The following is a 23458-nucleotide window of genomic DNA, read 5'->3' on the forward strand; positions in this document are numbered from 1 at the left end:
CATTTAGTTCGTTGGTCTATGATTTTGCATTAATTTTAAATCACTTTCATTCCCCTGTGTGTTGTGAAAGGGCGGTTCATTGCTGACTTCCTCACGACACATCCACTGCTAGTAGAGTCTCAGCTAAATAATGATTTACTTGATAAGAAAATTATGAGTGGAGAAATTGAATGATCAAGTTTGGGAAATGTATTTTGATGGCACAACATCCTCCCGGTGAGGCAATGCACATCAACTTACTATCCTAGGAAAAAATAGAATTGATCTAATTTTCATAACACCATATAAGGGAACGATGCACTTTCCTACCACTTATTAGAGCCTTGCACAAACAATGAGGCTAAGTATGAAGCTCTAATAATTGGCTTGGAACTTATAATACTAATGGAGATTAAAGAGATTAAAATCTTTGGTGACTCTCAACTGGTGATTAACTAGATTGCAGGGACCTATAAGTTTTTGAATCTAAACTCCTGAAGTACCACCAGTACACTAGTCACTTACTCGAGAAAAATCTTATTGCAACTAAGTATAGGATTTCCCATGAAAGAAATTCCTTAATAGATGCCCTTATAAAGCTTGTAAAGGAATTTGCTTGTCCAAAAGAAGACTCCATTCTTATAGAAGCTCGGGGTCACCAGGTCCTTTCTCCTATTGATTTAGAGCACATCAATAAACAATCTCCCCAGGTTCTTTTGACCTCTTCATCAATCGATGAAGAAGGTGATTGGAGACAACCACTGATCAAGTACCTTCAAGAAAGCAAGCTTCCCCATGAAAAATCACTTGCCATTTAAATCAAGATATGTGCCTTATGATATGCACTAATCAATAATACATTATACTATTAATTGTTTGATTAGATGTTGCTCCATTGTCTAAACAAATGAGAATGAGAGGCTCTGAAGATTGTTAATGAAGTTCATGTTGGACTATGTAGCGCTCATTAATTGGGTCCTAAGATGGAAATGAAAATCAAAAGACTTGGCTAATATTGGCCTACGATGAATGATAATTGCATGAAAATTAAAAAATATTTTCATCAGTGCCAGGTACATGTTATGGTTTTATATCAACGGCCTAACATGTTGCATCCCATAATAGGTTTATGGCCCTTTGAAAGTTGGAGTACATATATAGTTAGGCTAATTGACCTTCCCTTTGCGCATGGTCATCGCTTCATTTTAGTAGCGATCGATTACTTTTCAAAGTGGGTGGAGGTAGTTCCCTTATTCAACGTAATATCACACCATGTTATGAAATTTTTCATGTCCATATTGTATATCAATTAAGATTTACCCATAGAATCATATCTGATAATGGGTCCTCTTTCAAGTCCATAAAAATCAACAGTTTTACAAGTCACCATGGTATTGATTTGAGGTACTCTAACAATCTATTACCAATGGGCTAATGGATTGGATGAGGCCTTCGATAAAACCTTGGTTCAAATCATCAAAAAGACCCTAAATGAAAATAAATGTCAGTGGGATGAGAGGTTGGTGGAAGCTTTATGGGACTACCAGACCACTTAATGAGTCATGACCCAATCCACACCATTCACACTAGTGTATGGGTCTGATACTATACTCCCTCTTAAAGTTCAAATTCCTTTACTCATAATTACAATCCATAACCATATCATAATGAAATAAAATCCATAACTCTTGTTAGAAGAGCTCGAGGGCCTATAAGAATGACATCTCCAAGCTCAGCAAAACTTAGAGTTGTACAAAGCCCGAATAGTTCAAGCTCGTGATAAGTTAATGCAACCTAGAACCTTCTGAGTATGAGACTTGGTCGGGGTTCTTTAGAGGTCTATCTTCACCCACCAAAAGATTGATGAAAAAATTAAACCAACCTGGCAATGACCTTTCATTATAGGGACAATCTACGAAGGAGGCTCGTATCAACTAAATGATTGTAAAGGAAATCACCCAATGTTGTCAGTCAATGGGAGATTCCTTAAGATATACTATGCTTATCGTAGTTCGATCTTTGAATCAATAAAATCTTCAAATTTTAAATTAAGTTTACTTAATTTTATTAAAATTTTCAAATTCCATAATCTTGTTTTTCTTTTCTTAATGTTAGATGTGAGTCGTCGTACTTTCTTATCTTAGGATTAGATCTTTAGTGATGGAGCCTATTGTTGCAACCCATGATCCCGAGTTTGAGATTTTGATGATGACAAATAATGTCGTTTGAATTATATATTCATTGAATATTATTTTGTTAGCTATTGTTCATGAGTACTAACATTTCTGGAAGATCGAAAGCTACTCAGGATGAAAGGAAGACTCAAGAATGGGTAGATTAGGAGTATGAATCTGCAATATATTTTGTTGTTTATTTTATTTTTATTTTCTTGAGTTTGGCCATAAAATGCATAGAAGTCTGAGCAACCATATACATACACAGGGGGAGAGTTCATTTTTAAATGTAAAATATAGAGTATTTCTTTCTCTGTAGATCATACTATACGATGTTAATTCGTACCGTACAATCAAAGCTTTGTAGGACGATTCTGTGAATAGATCGTACTGTACAAAAAATATCGTACCGTAAGATATGTTCAAATCCCAAACCCTAACCGTCGTTTTAACTTAAGTTATTTTACGCCGCTCGTACTGTACGAACACCTTCGTACTATACGATTTATTTTAAATACTTACTTAATTTAACCTGTAATTAGTGCAAGAAATCCAGGCTTAATTATAATTTGAACATCGTACTGTACAAACCCATTTATACAATACGATGAACAGAGACTAATTATAATCGTCCCAGATATCGTCTTGGATGATCTCTTATTTTTGTCTCATCGTACTGTATGATGTCCATCATACCATACGATGAACAAAGACGATGTTTGATTGTCCCGACTATCGTCCTGTACGAACAGAATTATTATGGATCGTACCATACGATTTAATATCATACTGTATGAATGTTTTTGAACTGTTCATACCATTTCGTACCAGGATGAAGTCTGTTTATACATAACGTACTGTACAATTAAAAACCATATTGTACGATAGTAACGGCTACTTTTGAAATCTCAGGGATTTTGGAGCCCGTTTTTATGTGTAAAACTTGTCATGTTTTGAGGGTGTGAATCAGATAGAGGAGAACGTGGTTAGAGAGGGATTCTAGGGAGAGAGATCTTAAAAAGTTCTTTAGGGTTTTGAGAGAGGAGGAGAAGGTGAGCGTTGTGAGGGAGAAGAAGGTGTGAGGGAGATCACACGGTTGCTCCGAACTTGCTGCATCCTTTTCCTCTTGTGGCCCTAAAAGAATTTATGGGAGGATCTTCAATGGGAAAGGCTCTTCTACATCCGTGACCTCGAGGTACTCTGCCTTCTCCAGGAGGGAGAAAAACGAGAAGGTTCTCTGCCATCGCTAGGAGGGTGAAAACAGAGTTTGGCACTCCGCCACACCGAGTTGGTGAAAGGGAGTATTGTAAGGGCTTCTCTGCCTTGCCAAGGGGGGCAAAGGGAGAGCTATTGCTTGTAGTGAAATACCCGGAGCGGAGGACTCCTGGGAGTGGACGTAGGTCATGGTTTGACCGAACCACTATAAAAATCTCGATGTGCTTTTTCCTTATTATCTTTTATTACTGCGTGCATTTTATTTTGCAATATTTGCTTGGAAAATTTTGTGAAAAAAAAGTTGTTTAAATTTTCATGTTAAAATTTTAAAACATCAAAAAATATTAGAACTCTTGCTTAGGTTTTAACATTGTCAAAAAGTTTTCACAATTCACCCCCCCCCCTCTTGTCCATCTAGTAATTTCACATGTCATTTGTGGCACCATCCTAAATTTTAAATCCTATTCATGTTCTTATGTAGCGCAAGCTTTCTCCTCATATGATAATTTATTAGTGATGAACCACGCCCTTTATGGCACTATCCTAGTTTTCAAATTTCAAACCCGATCTTCTGTGGGAAACAATGCTTCCTTCCTACTAGATTTTCCAGTTCTCTTTTCCTTAAGGTTAGATATAAGTCTTCATGGTTTCTTTCCTTAGGATTAAATCAACTAGTGGTGGAGCACATCGTCCGTGGCACCATCTTAGTTTCAAAATCCATATTTAATCTTTCATTTAGAACAAGTTTCCTCCCCACAAGATTATCCATTAGTAATGGAGCACACCCACTATGGCACCATCCTAAATTTAAAATCCAAATCCAATCCTTTATAGGATGAAATTCCCACACAATCTTACAGACCTTTTTTCCTTAAGGTTAGATGTGAGTCATCATGCTTTCATACCTTATGATTAGATTTACTAGTAATGGAGCACACCCTATATGGAACCATCCTAGTTTTCTTGTATGGGAATAGATTCTTCATTCAAGTTCAAATCCCTTACTGATTGGGCATGACGTATGTGGCACCATTCTAATTTTAAAATCCATATATGATCCTTTGTGGGAAGCAATGCTTCCTTTTCACATAATCTTCCTATTTTATTCTCCTTAAGGTTCGATATGAGTCATCATGCTTTCTTGTCTTAGGATTAGATGTTCTAGTGATGGAGCACGCTCTCTGTGTTACCATCCTAATTCTAAACCCAAAATTGATCCTCTGTAGTTAGGGCTTCTTCCTTCTTATACGATCTTTCAATCTTCTTTTCCTTAAGGTCAGGTCCTTTCCTTCCTTAAGATTAGATCTACTAGTGATGGACAACACCCTCTGTGGCATCATCCTAGTTTTAATTTCAATTTCTAATCCTAAAATTAAGCTTTTCTTTCCTTAGGGTTTAGGTTTTTCATTCCCTTAGGACCAGATCTACTAGTGGTAGAGTATGCCTTTCTTGGCACTACTTCAGTATCAATTCAAACTTAATTCTTTAGGATTATATTTTTACCCTTTCTTAAATCAGAACTTTAGACTTTTCCTTTCAATTCGGTTAATGCCACTATGTGCAATAAAACTTCATTCTATTATACATATTAGGGGTCCATTTGTTAACCTTATTTTTATATGAGGTCACTAGGACCAATCCGGTCCCTAGATCATTTTAAACCCTAAGATCAATCCAGATCTTAGATCAATCTGGATTTAAGCTAATCCAAATCTTACTTCAATTCAAACTTCAAACATATCTAGATTTCAAACTTATTCAGATCTCAATTCCAATTTAAACGTTGATCTTGCTTGTGATCTAGCTTCAATCATATCTAATCATTTATGATCATTCAAATGATTTTCAATGATTTGGTTAATTCAAATTCAAGTAATCAAATCTAAAACCTAGCTCATATCCAAAAATTCATGCTAGAATCCAAGGTTCAAAGGCCTTGTCCTTAAAGCCTTTTTTAGTGATTTTTCAAACACTTCAAACCCTAGTCCATGAGTCCATATTCATGATTTATCAATTGAATATTGATTAGGCATATCCTTGAGGTCTACTCTCTAAATTTGAACTCAATCTGAGGCCTCTAACCCTAAAAACTGGATTGAAATTCAAAGGTAATAAAGCCTTTAAATATTTATATTCGATGCCACTAGACATATCCCCTAGTGAAATTTGATCTTAGAGCCTTCTTCAAAGTCTCTAACCACATCCAGACCCTTGATTATGATATGTCAATAAACTTTATTTCGGTGGACCCACTTTAACCTCTAGTTGACTAGGGGTCAAAATGACCAAAATCCTCCTTAAGGGCAATTTTGATGTTTTCTCTAAACTTCAGCATAGCCTTTTAAAATTAAGCCTTAGAACCTTCTCTAATGCATCTTAATCATCATTAGAAGTATATTGGACTCAAGCCCTGACCTTGGTCAAACCTGGTTAACTATATCAACCAGTTTTGACCAAAATACCCCTTAGGGGTTTGAATACTCACTTTGATCCAAATGGCCTCCTCTTTGCATGAGATCACTTCCACAAGATTTCAAACATCAAACCAAACCTGATTGACCTAAACCCAAGCCTTAAGTCAACCCAGGTTGACCAAACAGACACTTAAGGGTCCAAATAGTTAATTTGATTAAAATGACCTCCCCAAACTCTAGGACCACCTCTAATAGACTCAAAATATCCAACCAAACTTGTTGAGCCCAATACCTGAGCATGGGTAAACCTGGTTGACCAGGTCAACCTTGGTCAACTAGGTTGACCCAGTCAACCATTAAATCCCTTTTATATTGAATCAAACTTTGGATGTATACAAACCCCACCAAATCTTCAAACCTATATCACTTGATGCTTTAGATTTTCCCTAACCTATCCATGAGTCAAACCATTTATCTTTGACTTTGTCAAACATTGACTCATGGTCAAATTACATACTCTAAAAGATTTTTTTCATTTAAACTCTAATTCCATTATTTCAAGAGTTTCAAACCAACTCCATTTGATGTCTTCAATATTTTTAAACTTATCGTAAGTCAAATCATATGCACTTTGACCAAGTCAACTCATTTTCACTTGGTCAAACCCATTTAAGCTCTAATGCTCTCTTTAAAACTTCAATCCTTAACTATTAAATCATTTCCAACTAATCTAACCAACATTCAAGCCCTCCCTCTATACCACCTCATTAGCCATGTGGATTAGTTAACTGGTCAACCCAATCAAGAAGTCTCCAAATGGATTCAAGGAGCTTTAAATGGCTAAAACCCTTACTTATGCTAATCTATATCCTTTCTCCAACCTTTTTAACTACTCCAAATCCATGTCTCAAGCATTAAGGAGTATCCCCGATCGATCTCAGGCATCCATTTAAGTCAGAGATGTTTGAAAAGAGTAAAAGGTTCAAAACAAGCTCATTGATTACACTAGCTCTATCTCTCTTCTCAAGCAATCCCAGGGGCAAACTCTTGTTCATTTGAGCTCCAAAGATCCCACTCCTTATTTTCCAAGTTAAATTCACCATCAAATCCCTACCGACATCGAGGTTTCCAGCAAACAAAGGCTTAACTCCATCTAAGGCTTTGTGTGCTCAATCTAGAGCTTATCTGACCTCGCTTTCAACTAAGAATTTATATAGGGACAGTCTAAAAGCTTAATCAAACCTAAATCCTTCAAATCCAATGGTGAGATTTCCTAAAAACTCTAACCCCTAGGTCACAGTATTTAGAGTAAATTAGCTTTCTAGAAAGTGCTTTTCAAATGTTCAAACTAGTTCCCCATAGTTTCTATTCATGCGCTTAATCTACATTTAAAATTTTATAAAAAAATTTATGAGTACTTAGATAATGAGGCATTTTATAGTTCTAGGGCATTTTTCATAGCCTCCATTCATTACAAATTTTTTGGACCGTCCAGATATGTCATCCCATGGCTTTGTTTAACCACGGATCCATATCTTTATCTAGTCCATCCATCCAACGCAATCGGAGCCATCCATCTCCAACCACGCGAGATGGACGACTTCATGCATTAATTGATGTGGTTAAGTGAACCCGCCACTTTTTAATCATAAGGTAATGATTGGCCACAATAAGATCCCACAAGATATAGGCCGCCATGCATCCTCCAACCGCTGTCGCGCCGTGGATTCATTTTTATTTAATTTTATTTATTTTTAATCATTTTCTCACTAACATAACTTTAAGAAAATTATTAAAATTATTTTTTATCCAAAAAAAAGTAATGCTACATATCAATATTTTTAGTATTTTAATACTTAAATTTAAAATTAATTTCAAATCAAAATATTTAATATATTTGAAAATTTTAAAATATTTGTATTTATATCTTAATTCATATTTAATTAATTATTAATTTATTTATTTTTTAAAATTTAAATATTATTTTAAATGTATTAATTAAATGAGTAAAATTTTTTTAATAACTTTAAATTAAAATCATATTTTGAAATATTTCATATATTTAAAATAATTTGAATGATTTAATATTTAACTAAATATTAAATATTTTGAAAATTAAAATTTTTATTTTAAAATATTTTAAATAATTAGAGAATTATTTAAATATATTTTAATTTAAAATTAAAATTAATTTAAGGTATTTAAAATATTCTAAATAATTTTAATTATTTATAGATTTGAATATTTAATTAACTTTTGATTAAATAATTTTCAAAAATGAGAAATTTTTATTTTAAAATATTTTCATATTTTAAAGGTATTTTAAAAATTCTTTTGAAATTATCTTAATTTCTCTAATTGTAAATTGAAATTAAGCTACTTTCATACATAAAATTAATTTTAAAATTTTATATGTTAAATTTTGAGAGCCTTGAGTGTGTCCTTGAAATCTTAAACATAGCGTGAGTATGGTTGAATAGAATCAGTGGGAAATGAGTAGTGAACAATTATATCCTAATTGTTCATTAATTAAATTTATTAATTACTTTATGTTATCCTTATATTTGCATCTGCAGGATGCACACACTTACACTTAGTTTTAGTCTCTCCTAGTTGTAAGTAGGGGTGCAACCGGGTTAAGCCGGCTTGAGAGCCGACTCGGGTTCGACTCTTTAACGGGCGAGTCAAGCTCAAAAATAATTTTGAGCTGGACGGCTTAACGAGCCCGAGTTCGAACACTCCATTGCCCGACTCGAGATCTCATCGAGTAGCTCACGTAAGATAAGACGACGTAGGTGGGATTTGAGAATCAGATTTTGTATGCAGGGAAAATGAAATCGCCAAGGGGAAGACGCGGGGGCTGTCCATGGACGATGTAGAGCTTGTGCCGGTGGGATGATGCGGGCTTTGAGCCAGGAACGATGTAGAGATTGTGCTTGATACAATGATGGTTAGAGGCTCAGAGATCGCATGCTTCAACTAAGCTCGATGGGACGACAAACGACAGAGGTCACGGCTTGGGAACACAAGCTCGTAGCTTTGACGTAGCTTGACGGAACAATGGTCGACTAAGGTCAACATAGCTCGGGACGATGTAGCTATCTGCAAACGACACAGGTCGGGAAGGAGCTCGATAAGCTACTTTACTCAATTTGTTTCATGAGACAAGTCGAGCTCAATATTTAGCAATCAAGTTGTACTCAAATACCCCCTAGCTCTAGCTCGACTCAACTCATTTGCACCATTAGTTCTAAGGACTAGAATGTGATGTTTGTGCATTTATATATGTTTGTTCAAGGGTTAGATGTTAAGAGAGTTGGAATTTGCATGTTTTACATTCTTGCAACTTGTATAGTTTTGATGATTCCAAATATTATTGTTTTATGTGTAGTTATCTCCTAACACTTTTTGGAAGATTTATTTTTGCTCTTGTGTGTACTAACATTTCAGGAAAATCGAACTCCAAACTATGAAGACTTCAAATCAAATTCAGCATACAATCCTTTGTAAATTGAAGCTTTAAATTGTTCTTTAAATTGAGAGGGAGTAATTGTAATTGAGTGAATAAAAACACAAACAAACACACACACACACACACACTTAAGGAGATCTTACAAAATTTGTACTTATCATACGAGACGAACCTAGTTCGTACGGAACGATCAGGTCAGTTATCAACTAGTAAGAGCAATGCGAATAGTAGTTGGAGGAAATTTTTCTAAGTCCTGATCGTCTAGGATGAAATTATTTTCGTCCCAAGACGAGTTAGGCTCTGTAAAAATTTCGTCTAGACGAAATCCAAATCGTCACCGGACGAAGTCTTCTCTGTAAAAATTTCGTTCAGACGAAATCTATAATCGTGCCAGGACGACTTGGGCTCTGTAAAAATTTCGTCCAGAAGAAATTCAAATCGTCCCCGGACGAAGTCTTCTCTGTAAAAATTTCATTCAGACGAAATTCATAATCGTGCCAAGACGAGTTGCCCTCTGAAAAAATTTCGTCCAGACGAAGTCCTGTTCGTCCCAGGACGATGGGAACCAACTTAAGTAAGTTGGTTACATCCTGTGGAAATTTGGGAACTGACCTATGAAATAACTGTTCGTCCGGATGAACCTAGTTCGTACGGGACGATGATCGTGTACGAATATAGTTCGTACCAATATTCATTAGGATCATTTCGGACACTTTAAGTAAAATCGTCCAGAACGATCCACGATCATACGGGACGATCCATTTCGTGTTGACTTGAATATTTACAATTTTTGGATGGTTTTTCTTGTCTCTCCTATATAAGGTCCAATTTTTACTACCACCCAATCTTTTTTGTCATTGATCTTCGTGCCTATTGAAAGAAGAGTCAAGAAGAGAGTGTGAGAGTGCATTCAAAGGAGGATTCCTACCACTGGAGCATGAAGGCTTCGCTTGGTATTCAAATGTAAGAATCTCTACTTGTGATTTGGGATTATTTCACTCTTTTTTTTCTTCCTTCTAGAATTCTTGTGAGAAGATCTGTCAAGGAGATCTGGTTCTCTGCCGACACTTGGAAAGTGTGAACAGCCACGGGTTCTCTTCCCACATTAGGAGAGTGTGAAAGAACGAAGGGTTCTCTGCCCACACTAAGAGAGTGTGAAAGGACAAAGGGTTCTCTGCCCAGCACTGGGGATAGTGTGAAAGGACGAACGGTTCTATGCCAGCATTGGGGATAGTGTAAAAGGACGGACGGTTCTCTGCCAACACTGGGGATAGTGTGAAAAGGACAATGGTTCTCTGCCAGCACTGGGGATAGTGTAAAAGGACGATGGTTCTCTGCCACACCGGTTAGTGGTGAAAAGAGTTTTGTAAAGACTTCTCCGCCTTGCTGTGGGTGCAAAAGAAGAGTCACTAGTGGTATTAGTGCAATACTCGGAGGGTGCCTCCGGGGAGCGGATGTAGGTCTGATTTTGACCGAACCACTATAAATCTAGTGTCATTATTTTTTCGCAACTTTTTATTTTTGTGATTTACTGTTTTAAAATTGTGGTTCAAAAACTTTTTCTACAAAATTCATTAAAGTTTAATTTCGGACTCAATAAATGAAAGCCTCTTGACTCGATTCTAATTTAAACATTAATTTAATTTTAATTAAAAATCAGTATTTAATTAATTTAATTAATTAAAAATAATGAAAATTTCCACACAAAAAAATACTCAAACACATGATAACATCTCCTTAGATCATTTCTGATCTTTGAAGGTGAGCTCAAGTAGTTTGGAGTTCATTTGGATTCAAATCATTAAAAGTCCTTAATTAATAAAATTTTAATAATTCAAATAAATATCAAATTTCTAAAAAGTATAACTAATTCTAAAAAAAATTCAAATTGAGCAAACTCAAAGGCAATGGACTCTATTTGGGATCTAATATTTATTAAAAATATCAAACTACTATAAATAATTTAAAATAAAAAAGTCGATAATTTGATCAACTATAAGTCAAAATTTAAGTTAAAACTTTAAAAATTCATAACTAAATATAAAAATTCAAATCCATCAAACAAGTAGTTTAATTGCTTATCTTAAGGTCTATTATTTAAGAAAAATTTTAACTATCCAGAAATCAATCTTAATCTAAATGTCAAATTTTGACTCATTTAATTAATGCATTTAAATAACTCAAATAATTCTAAAATTTAATAATTAAGCTAAAAATCCAAGAAACCTTAATCCAACTTTAAAAACCAACAACCAAACAATCCTAATTAAAATTCATCAACCTTCAAATCTTAATCAATTTAATTCACTTAATTCTACTGATTACCACTAATAACTCGGGCCTACGAGGCTATTAACTTAGCCCCAACAAATGTGAAATAAACTTCATAGCCCCGGTGAGCAATAAAGGTGGTAGTCATTTTACTTTAAAAATGCATCTTAAAATTAATTCTAAATTATTAATATTTAAACTTTAATTAAAATTTCCTTAAATCATTCAACCAACTAGAACATCAAATAACTTTAACTAATTACGCTACATATGTATGACATATCCAAACCACACAGCCTACCTCACACACTTTAGATGATTTGCTAAGATAACCAACTCTATTCTTAGGTTATGCCAGTATTTACTTTTCTGCTCTGTGTCAAGTTTTCTGTGTTTTTCACTACACGTTGGTTGCTAGTATATATTGATATGATTGTTTATTTAATTTCTATGATCTATGTATTGATCTAATGGGCGTTAGATTTACCCTTAGGTTAAGGATGATTTAAATGCTAACATAATCTTATTTAGATGGTCATGCTCATATATGGCATAAAAATTAAAGGGGATAAAATAAAAATTAAGCTTTAAATTAATATTTTTTTTTGCAGGTGCTGCACATACTAAGTCTTCCTTTAAAAATTAAACGAGCATGATCAAGTGTGGTTATGATTTGAATATTTTAATTTTTATTAATATTAATTGTTTGAGATGATTTAATTATAATTGCTTAGGATAACCCTATATATTGTTCGAGTCTAGATCTTAATTTTCATTCAAATGTAATTTAATGTAATTAAGTTGTAATCAAATGTTGTAAAAGTGTTTTGAAATGGGATATTGAATATCCAATCTGGAATCAAAAGAGAAAGGTGTCATTCCCTAGGGTAGTCCTTCTTCCTCTTCATTTGGATATCCAGATTAGCATACTTTGAGAATCCAAAGAGGAAAAAAAATACACCACATTCAAAGGAGAGTTTCTTTTCATTTGGATATCTAGACCCGACGAACACAAGGAGCCCGCAGAAGGACGAGAAGTGAAGAACGGGAAGAATCCATTCTTAAAGTCACTTGTGTCTTAAGACTAGAAATTCAGGCATATTGTTAGTAATATCTACCTACTTTACTTTCTGTAAATTCTAAGTTGTAATATTAAGTGATACTTATCATATGAACATTTATTTTGAATATTTAATTTAATTGATTGATTTATTTAATTTTATTACAAAATAAAAATTACATGTCTTTTCTAATTTCATGCAAATTTTGATTTAGCCTCGATCGAAAGCTCATAAGAGTATGAACAAAAAATTTTCTAGTTTATTAAAACTAAAATTTTCATGTCAATATAAAAAATTTGATACCACCAAGAATTTTTTATGCATGTATTTTGATACCTTCTCTTTTGTTAAACTTCTCATCTGTAAGTTTTGACAAACCATTTAACCTATTTAGGGTGCAATACTGTCAAGAGGAAGTGTAATCTCTAGAATAAAATTATTTTTTAAACTTGATTTTAAAACTACTTCATTCTGAATATGAATAATAAAAGCACATAAATGAACAATAAAAGCGCAGTAATGAACAGTAACTGTATTTTTACTATTCACAATCACAAAATTGAACTATTATGCGTCCAGACTCCGCATGTAATAATCTCTCACCACTGACTCATCAACAATCTCCACCATCAAATATATTTTATTTAATGTGAATATATAAATAAAATCAAATAAAAAATAAACCAAAGAATAAAAAATTTATTCCAGACAACCTCTAAACTTTAACAAAATTACAAAAAAATTATTTCATTTTACATTTAAAATTAATAAAAAAAATACTAATATGTAAATGATGCTCCACAACCAACTGAATACGCCCAATTTTTTTCCTAGAATTTCTTTGAACATTGATAAATCTGATGAGAAACCGCACTCAAAATTCAAATACAATTAAACATTCAAATCTCTTGAAGTCAATAAGTTAACGGAAACATGAACAAATCGTCAAAATTAAAAGGGTATTAATTAGTTAAAAAAATAGACAAGTGTGAAAACAAAGAGGTCATGCTACTGAAAAAGCTGTTATATAACCTTCCATAAAAACATCAACAAGCAACACAACAAAAACACTATAATATACTACTTTCAAGCACATAAGATTTCTAGAGAAAACACTTCATCGTATCAAACATAAAGAAATCAAAGATAAAATACGGTAAAAGTTAAGCGGTAAGATCATTACGAATGCAAGAATAATATTGTTTCTGGTGGTTTCTCAAGCTGGACCAGAACCGCCGTTACTTATTTCTGGGATTTTTGTTGCATCGGCTTCAGGCCTGTCATGTGGCTCAAGGACCTCGTCCAAGAGTTCGTCTTCAATAACAATGTCCTCAACATCCTCGTCCTCGTCATTGCCTCCAGAAATCCTCCTTGTCTTAGGACCATGTACTAACCTGTGTGTCTCAAGCTCCTTATCCATGGATTCCTGGAGATTGGCCAGATTGTTTGATCTCCTCGCATTCCTCGCATTTTGCCACCTTTCAAGCTCCTTGTCCACATTGGAGATATAGTTCTCTTCGATCTGCTTCTGGTACTCTGACAGCTCTGCTCTTCGCAAGGACTTCCATTCTTGAAAAGCCTGCAATAAGTGGCCAACCTCATAATTTATTTCTTGTTCTGTATATAAACTGTAAAATAAATTCAGTTAACAATAATAATTTCCATGAAAGGGGATCAATCTAATGATATCCACCATACTTCGGGCGGCGCTTCTTGAGAAAAGATATGAGCTACACAGGCAAAGCCATAATCTCAAAGGTTCTTTTGGATGACCCAGATGACTAAGATTTTGTTTGGGACAACTTTTTTATTGCTTCTTAAAATAATTTTTTAATACATATTTTAATTTTTGTACTAAAAAGTTGATTTCAGAAGTTATAAGAAAGCCGTCCCAAATGAAACTTAAGTCGGGTTATATGCATGAGGTGTAAAAATAAAATAAAAACTGTTCGAAGAGATGCTTGAGAACTATAAATCATAGATAAGACCTCTCAACCATTATCCCCACCAAGGAAAGATTTGCATGTATATGACTGACATGTGAAGCGACACAAAAATGATTCCTAAGGAGATCATCATGGGAAGGCTAATAATCAAAATGTGATGTGTCAATGAGGGGTTGTTCAACTCACTTGGATCCTACTGCAAGAGTCATAATATACTAAGTAAAAGGAGTAACAATGCAGAACTACGTTTGAGTTGATTTCTATTTGTAGATAATAGCAAGATTGTGCAACTCATGAAGGGAAATATAAAGATTGATTCCCCCAAAATCTCTTGATGTGTTGGATTATGCTTCTTGAATCAACAAAATAATGCCTACCCAGCGACCATCTTTACCATCAAGCTCTACCTCTCAACAAAAACCTTTAAAAAAAATGAGCACTAAAATTTTGTGCTCTAGGCGTGACAGAATGTATGGAGGAGAACGCACTAGTTAAGATAGAAATCCAACAAAGAAGCGTGCCTTCTAACAGTCCGTGAGAAGTAAGAAGAGTCTTTGCTTCAATAGTTGGTTGGACAAGGAGAGTATTCCAAGAATTTCATCCAAGATGATCTTGATTTGCAAATTTTGATGGAAGAAGCAAAAGGCAACTTCAACAAAAGGGAAGACAAGCCCATAAATGGAGCTCAAGAAAATAAAAAAAGAACCAAGCAAAAAAATATAATTATGTCCACCACCCAAAGAAGGCTAGCCAAATCATTACAAAAATTAGAAGCTTTGGTCTAGCAAAGGTGAAAAGCAATAAAGCTTGCGCCAACCTTCAATTGAGGAGCATAGCCTTCAGGCTCAACAGTTTAGTGCAATCTTATAAGGATTAAGCCTCCAAAACTTAGAAGTTTCGATCAAATTACTAAGCATAATCTCTTGCACTCAAAAGCTCGATGAAAACTCATAACAAATGGGCATATTCTTCAAGTCTCAAAAGCTAAATGTAATCTCTTAAAAATCAATCATAGCCTTTGCGCCTTAAAATCTCAGATCAGATCAAAACTTTCATGCCACAAAATATAACTACCCCAAAAATGGTCATAAAGTTCTTACTCAAAAACATCCAAACAATGAATAATATTTGGGAAAGCATGGGAGCAATGAGCAATAGGATTTTTTTTTTTTTTTTTAAAAGGTTTTTTTTTTTTTTTTTTTTTTTGCTTCAGAATAATCTGCTTTGATTTTTTTTTTATCTGCTTTGATTGCAATACATTTTCTTGATTTCTTTAAAAAAAAAAAATCATCGAATGACTCTCCAAAAGGTTTAAATAGTCTATCAGTAAAAAACACAGAGCCCTTCCATCACAGTTTTTAGAATTCTCATATTAAGACTTTTTCACGTTTTAAAGGTCAAGAAGCCCATTTTCATTGAGATAAATAATTGGATTGATGCCATAAATTTAGAACAAAAACAACCATATGTTATATCGTCTACAGTGAGTAATTGTTGATGAAATTAAAAAAAAAAAAAACGCACTCCAACTTAATAGAGAACTTAGCTAAATTCCAACGTCCACACAAACGTATTCGAGAATCTGAACAAATTCAAAAGTTGAGTGATTGCTAACCATGTTACTTTTGAAAACCCTAAGCAAAAAAATCAAGTTCTCCAAGCACTTGTCAACCTAAATTTCAAAAGCAAACACTCAACTATAAAGCCTCAAGGAAAAATTCTTCAGTCCTAAATGCTAAACCTAAACTCTTTTATAAATTATATTACAATTTTCATTCTTTTAAAGAATGGTTAAATAAAATACTTTTTTAGCCCGAGTCGTATAGCACTAATGTACAAGTTTATCTACCAGAGGAATCATAAGTTCATGTTTGGTTCACACCAATCCAATGTAAGTTCACAAGATGAGCAAAAACAAAGAGAGAGAGAGAGAGAGAGAGAGAGAGAGAGAGAGAACAAACAAGTCAATCATTATCATTATGCCACAAATTGCCCACAAGTGGTACCAAGATGAACGGAGGTGATCAATAAACTAAAGACTTCAACCTATCAAAAACCTTCTTGATGATGTATTCCTCGTCAACAAGAAATCAAGTCAAACTTGGGCAAAGTATCAAAGCCAAATAGAATTTAAACTCAGCATCTCACCAAACTATTTCCTTATTTATGATCACAACCAAAAAGTAAGAAGATTCATAAGCCCGTAACCCACAACAACCCATTTAGGTGGCTCTAGTTGTTTGATAATGGTAAGGCGGGCAAACATAACCATCTCAAAAGGAGCAATTCAAACAAAATAGACGAATCCATAATCTCGAAATAATAGAGATGACTAAATTAGGTCATAGAGAAGATATGGAGGCACAGGATCCAATCAAGTAAGATGGACCAAAAGATCCACTTGATTTGTAGTACTAGAATAGATTAGCCACTAAATTGGTGAACAAGATAGTTCGAATGAACATTCTTGAAAATCTTCAAGTGGATGCTTGAGGAGAACTCTAAAACAAACTCTCTTTCAAGTGGATGCTTAAGGAGAACTCTAAAACAAACTCCCAAAGGATGCTCATACATAGAATGTTTATGAGTGAGCACTTGAAAAATGCTTCATAATAATGACCAATCTACCAAGTAACCCTACAATTTTATTCAACTCAGAACACTTGACTTAACTTGAATAAAGATTGAAGATTAGAAGATTTGTTCATTCAAAATAACCTTCAGATGTTGGAAGATACTTACTGGATTCAACCCAATAACACCTACCCTACATGAGTATCTCTAACATCGAGCTCTTCCTCTCAACAAAAATAAAAAATAGTCATTAACATATCCAATTCCAAGGTTGATCCATCCAGGCTCAAGATCAACGCAAAGCCATTCAATGCATTCTAGATATTAGGAAATACTATATATAGGTTGGTTCAAACTTAGTCAACTTGGGCTCATAAATTTTCAATTTAACGTAATAGTCAATTTATTTTTTATCATTGAATACAAATTATTAACCTTGCTTGCAATCTTAAATATAAATACACACAAATATGAATATATTCTTAAATAGAAATATAAATACATATTTTGAATAAATCAATATGGTTCATAGTTGCACAAAATTTTTGATCGGACCTTGAAACCTGAATCAAATCAATTTTGATTTCACTTGTTGCTTTTAATTTGAGCTCAATTTGAATAAAAAAGTGATCTAGTTTTCAAACAATTTGTTATCTTTGAGTAAAATTGATATCCTTTTTAACTCAAAATAAAAGTATTTTAAAAGAGCTCCCATAAAGCATCTGAGATATTATATCCAAAACATAGAAATGGTAGAACACAAATTTGCAAAATCAGAGTTACATTCTACTTTTTTAAAAAATTGGAGTAAAAGCAGCCAACCAAGAAAAACATGAGAATCAAAACTATAACCTGTTCCTTCTGCTGCTCTTGAAGAATTGCATCCTCAACTAAAGGCTTAGCTGGCATGTAATAAATTGGAGGTTCTGTTTTTGTCCTGACAAAGACAACCCGAACAAAGAGGAATATGAAATTCCAGAAAAAATTTAAAATAAAATGATATATAAACTAATTTAAATTAGAGAAAGACCATGTAGGAAAGCTTTCATTCACATTGAATTTCAACACTACTTATAGAAACAGAAACTTATCTGTCTCAACTAAAATTGTCATTAGGACACTTTTGGGCCAAAATTAAAAATAACCTGCAGTCGACATAGCAATATTACTTTAATCAAGTATAAATCCATATCAGGAAAAACTAAAAAAAAAAAGAGACAATAAAAGAAGGATGCTATATTAATACTTACCACTAAGAAATAATGGAAAAATTTCTAGAAGCCTTTGCCATGTTTCATGTACCTTAAAAAATTGGAGAGCTTCTTGTGATGCTCAGCCCAGAAGAGGAATAGAAGCTCCAATTTCTTTTCCTCAGCCTTTGCAGCAACACGAGCTCGAAGGGTCTATAGATAAAACATTTGAAGATCATATGAAGCATGATTGACTACACAATAAATAAAAATTTGCAAGCCATAAGAAATGTTACATTGATCCAATGTAATTACCAAATCACGCCTGCGCTTCTCTGAAATCTGTTCTCTTTCTTGTTGCCTTAACCTCTCACTTTCCTCACGGGCCTTTTGTTCAGCCTACAGGGATAAAACATATAAGGTTCTGCTTCCCAAAAGACAACATAAGATTGCAACACAATCGTGTCTTCTTTATGTCAATGCACATCCAAGGTGTTGAGTTTCATGGAACCATAACTACAAATCACTGCCGTTAAACCAACCAGACAGGCAGGTTCAATGAGGAGCCAACCAACATGGTCCAAGTAAACCTTTTCAAGAAAATGCAAAGCCTATAGAATCCTAAAGAACCACACTAAAAAAAACTTGACAGTTGAATGAGGCAGTTTCGACACTGATTTTATTGTGAACCTATCAAATATTTGCTCTACCAAAAAGTCTCTTACAGTCTATCCTTCTCAAAGCTCCAGTCAATATCCCTCCCCTTTAGCTTCCATCGCACAACACAAAGCATAATGATATCTGGTCCATTTATGCTCAACTACATAAGGTATCTTCATGTCCCTGTAAATACTGTATCCTCTTCTTCTAGATTAGAAACTTGTCGACAACCCCTCATCATGTTGCCCACCTCCTCTCCTTTTAAGAAGCACAATTCTTCAAAAGTCATCATCTCTAATATTTAATACTTAGGATACTCAGAAACAGTAAGAAGATGTCAGGGCTCCATATTGGAAGATCCACAAGGAGAAGTTGATTTTAGTTTTCAAAAGGAATAGTTCAATATAATATTGCATGAGTGTGAGATACATTTGCTGGTGCGCTAGCATAGCTGGAAGCTTGTATTTTTAATTTTATGAATATAGGCACATATATAAAACTGTATACTGATAGATATGCATTTGTCTATACTTTTCATCATTGTAGTCCAACCGTCTTGTATGCCACTTGAAGAGCTCTTAACTCGCAGCCATCAAACAATTCAAAATATCATCATCGTTCACAGGAAGAACTACATTAACGTGGTGGTGGTATTGCACTTGATAACCAGGCATTAACCATTTCTTTGCATTAGTACACCCCACAAGTTTCAGCTGCTTGACTTGAAGTGGGGATCTGCAATGGGCATTTCTTTGGAATATAATGTTTGTGTAAATAGCCATTTCTCAGTCCTTTGGATTATAATAATTGCGACTTATCACAACTTTTTCTTGTTTTAGACACTTCCAAAAGTTAGGGATTTCAGCGGTTATAATAGTTATTAATCATAGCATAATTTCAACGTCAACAGAGTAAAACACCTGTTAAAAATGTTGACCTACGATCCAGTGGAAAAAGAAATTTTGATCTCTAATAGGGATCTAACAATATTGCTGCAAATAGATATTTAAGGGAACAACGAGGATTCATTTGACAATGCCTTTTTTCCCAGTTTTTAATGTATTTTTATTTCTGGTTTTCTTTTCAAAATCTGGCATTTCACAATTTTGATTTGAATGGAAATTTTACAATGAAAAGCCCTACATTTATCGTTAACTTCCTCCAAAGTTTCGTCACCTTGCACAACAAACTGACAAAGTAGCTCATCCATCAAGGTTAGAGTAGCAATAATTAATCTATTCCGCATTGCAACATTATTAAAACGAAGCCCTGAAGACTTTAAATTGACCATATATATAGGTTGGAAAAACAGATTTGATAGTTTAAAAGCTAAATAGCACAATGGTCATGGATATTTAGCAATTAAAACTAATTCATATAAATTTAAGTAACTAAGATTATGAAATGAACTTGTTAAAGGAAACTAATTATCCAAGGGTTTCTTGATTAGAGAAAAAATGCCTCTGCCATACCCCACATCCACCCTTCAAAGGGGAAAAATACATCATTTACTTGAACATAAAGTACTAGATTAGTCATGTCAATCATTCAATTTCTCTGTAGGTCATGAATCATTTTGAAAATCTAGATTTAGACCTTTCAAAAAGCATAATTCTAACCATAAATGCTCCAGTCCTACAAGTGATCATAAAATATCAAAAGATGTCGGATAAAGATTCCCACAAAGTGGTAACTTCCAGTAACATACAAATGTCCAGAGCAAAAGCTGGCAACAAGTTTCAGTAGCATGAGGTACTTCCACATAACAATGAGTCATCCGCATTTCTGCAAGGTCGCCCTATGTTCGCTTTATCATGATGTCTCAACAGCCAATTTCATGTATCTATATTAGGCTTAATTGGCATATATATATATATATATGCTAGCGACTTCTATGCATCAATGTCATAAGAAGCATGAAGATTTAATAATGCGTTCAAAGAATGGCATACACAGCATGTGACTTAAATGGAGAAAAAATTGGCCAATGAACTTTATGAGCTGGAGGAAACAACAGTGAGAGATGTCGATAAAGCAAATAGCGCACTCACCCTCTTCAATGAATCTGATCTCCTCATATATGCCTCTGTTGAAGAAAGCTGTTTGTCTTCTTCACGAAATTTCTATATAACAAAAGTAAATCAGTAAGGACTCTCTAAACAAAAAAAAAAATCTCTATTTGATTAGCACTTTAAACACTAGCACAAGCATTAAAACACAATTCAAAACAACTGAAGCAAAATATAATCCCTAAACTGAGTTTCTATATTAGATCTTTAACTTATCCCTAGTTTATTTTTCTACGTCCAAACATAATAATCATAGATCAAATCATCTTTATTAACCGAACATTTGCTAGCTATGCTGATTAACTAATTTGCTTTCCAGCACATAGTGGATACATTTTGTCTGATATCCATCATACTTTCCTTCAGTGGTGAATCAGTTTTAATTATTGCTCCTCTTAAAGATTTACTTTTTGTTTTGATACTACTCCGGACTCTTTTCATGTCTCTTCCATAAAGGTAAAAATATATTTAGAAATATGTAAGATTGATTGCAAGCAGTTCAATATTTTTGAGTTGTAGCTCTTTATAAAAGTTATATTCAATGGAAGCAAAACACGCTGTTAAGCAACTTTTAAACAGATTAACTTAATCTCACATATAAATGACATGAATTGGAGATGCAATGTTAAAGTTACAGCTTTATTCAATGCACACCAGTAAATAGATGGAACTTTATCTCTATTACAATTTCAAAGTTGTTAAAAAAAAAGTAGGTATCATGTGATGGTAGGCGCCCGCAAACAATAAGGTTATAGCATGTCAGAAATTAATAGCAGTAAACTTCAGACGATTTTAGCTACAAATGGAGCGAATAAAAAAATATTAATCAAGCAGAATTTGCCAAATATCAATCCGGACATTAGAACAAACTTCATATCCATCAATAAAGCAATTGAACATATAAAAATAATCCATTACTACCTCCAGTGTACCCAACAGCTGGCCAAGCATTCTTCTATTTCTCTTCACCAAGTTTGGGTCATCCTCTTTTGGCAACACCCTAGGAACTGTTTCTGTTGGAATAGCATCATAGTCCTGCTTGGAAGGATGAAAAAACATGTCAGCATTTGGCAGCAAAAATCAAGTTCTACCAAAAACTACCAAGTTATCAAATTTCAGGCTCACCATCTTCCTCAACCGGACACTACCATCTCTTCTAAACGCCTCATTAATCTGAACACTCCCAGGCATTACCTTGCTGCTCTCCCCACCAGAGGAAGCCCCGACTTCCACTGCTGGATCCTGAACCTGGGGATCTTCCGCTTCAGCACCACCATCCTTATTCTCTTCACCATCAACCTTCATCAAAAGTTTCCAACATGAAAATAAAACAAAAACAATTGCAAAGCAACCGAAAACAGCGATTATGAAGGATTCGTTGAACCACCTTGACAACTGCAGAAGAGAGTCGCCTCTTAGAAACCGGCTGTTCCTCCATTTCCGGAGCCTGGAGAATACAGAACGGAGAAAATCAGCCAAATTGAAGGTGAAAAAGGATAAGGAGAAACTTCTTACGGTTCTAATGACACCGCGGAGCCGTGGTCCGCCAGCTCCAGTGCCAGGGCCGACGCCGGTGCCGGCGCCAGCGCTGGCACGTCGAATTCCCCTCGGATTTCGCAGGCGTTCAGTGATCTGTGTAAAACGGGACGCTTAGGTATTAAGATAAAAGCTTTTGGGACATGAAAATAGGTGATATTTGGAAAACAAAGTGCATGAAATATATGTATGTATAGAAAATAATCGAACCTCCCATTGCTGACGCTGTAACTCGGCGATCTCCTTCCGAAGCTCCTCCGCCGTCTTCTCCACCGCGACGCTCGCCATATTAAACCTCGTCTTCCTTGCGAGGACCTAGGCCAGGGTTCACTTGACTATAATTCGAGCTTCCAGAAGATTGGCCGACCAGTTTATATAGAGGGACTGATCTGAAAGTTCGGTCCGGGTGGGTGAACCGGGTTCAGTCAAATCGGTTCAAATGGGACTTCAATAGGAATGTCAAAACTGGTCGACAATTCGGACTCATATCTAATACAAGTTGACCTGGTTCTAAATGGCTCAACCCGAACTGTTTTGCAAACGAATCAGGTATTTCAACCCAAACCCAACCATTACAAGTTACTGGGTTGACCCAACCCAACTCGCGGACCCGTTTTGATTCAAAAATGGGTGAGTGCGACGACGGGCGACGAAGTGAGTGGTGAGGTCGAACACTTGAGCGGTTGAGTCGTGAGAGCCGGGGCGTAGCATCTACATCCAGTAAGTCGGCGACAACCGCATCAGCCAAATATGCATCTAACATCAGCTTCCTGCTTCCATCGTCGCAACATGTTACGAAGACAGAGGGTTTGACAGTTTGTTGTTGCACTTTGCAACTTACGAGAGAGGTGCGGAGTCAAGGGCGGATTGAGGGGGGGGGAAGGGGGGAACCGGGTT

The 23458-nt window shown here is 34.8% G+C and overlaps 1 protein-coding gene across 2 annotated transcripts; it reads right to left on the reverse strand.

Moving 5' to 3' along the window:
- Nucleotides 1-13575: 13575 nt before the first annotated feature.
- LOC110096474 (pinin) lies at nt 13576-22907 on the reverse strand. 2 transcript variants are annotated; one of them, XM_020822451.2, is made up of 10 exons: nt 22772-22907; nt 22541-22657; nt 22413-22472; nt 22151-22324; nt 21947-22060; nt 21008-21079; nt 18612-18695; nt 18409-18509; nt 17959-18043; nt 13576-14165 (listed from the first exon to the last, which is right to left on the reverse strand). In XM_020822451.2, the coding sequence occupies exons 1-10, from the start codon at nt 22847-22849 to the stop codon at nt 13803-13805; spliced, it is 1248 nt and encodes a 415-aa protein (XP_020678110.1). In that variant the 5' UTR covers nt 22850-22907; the 3' UTR covers nt 13576-13802. The 2 variants fall into 2 exon arrangements, with proteins under 2 accessions (XP_020678110.1, XP_020678109.1); XM_020822450.2 differs by having other exon boundaries at nt 21947-22063.
- Between the last annotated feature and the right edge of the window lie 551 nt (nt 22908-23458).

The sequence above is a fragment of the Dendrobium catenatum genome, unplaced genomic scaffold, assembly GCF_001605985.2.
Source record: "Dendrobium catenatum unplaced genomic scaffold, ASM160598v2 fragScaff_scaffold_156, whole genome shotgun sequence".
In the NCBI taxonomy this organism is placed as follows: Eukaryota; Viridiplantae; Streptophyta; class Magnoliopsida; order Asparagales; family Orchidaceae; genus Dendrobium; species Dendrobium catenatum.

What these genes read in the sequence shown, in the direction of transcription:
- LOC110096474 (XM_020822450.2), bottom strand. Translation starts at nt 22,849, where the DNA reads ATGGCGAGCGTCGCGGTGGAGAAGACGGCGGAGGAGCTTCGGAAGGAG. An exon ending in GTGTCCGGTTGAGGAAGATG is followed by an intron (nt 22,064 to 22,150) that starts GTGAGCCTGAAA and finishes CATCCTTCCAAG; the next exon opens with CAGGACTATGATGCTATTCC. An exon ending in AGCTGTTGGGTACACTGGAG is followed by an intron (nt 21,080 to 21,946) that starts GTAGTAATGGAT and finishes TTTGTTATATAG; the next exon opens with AAATTTCGTGAAGAAGACAA.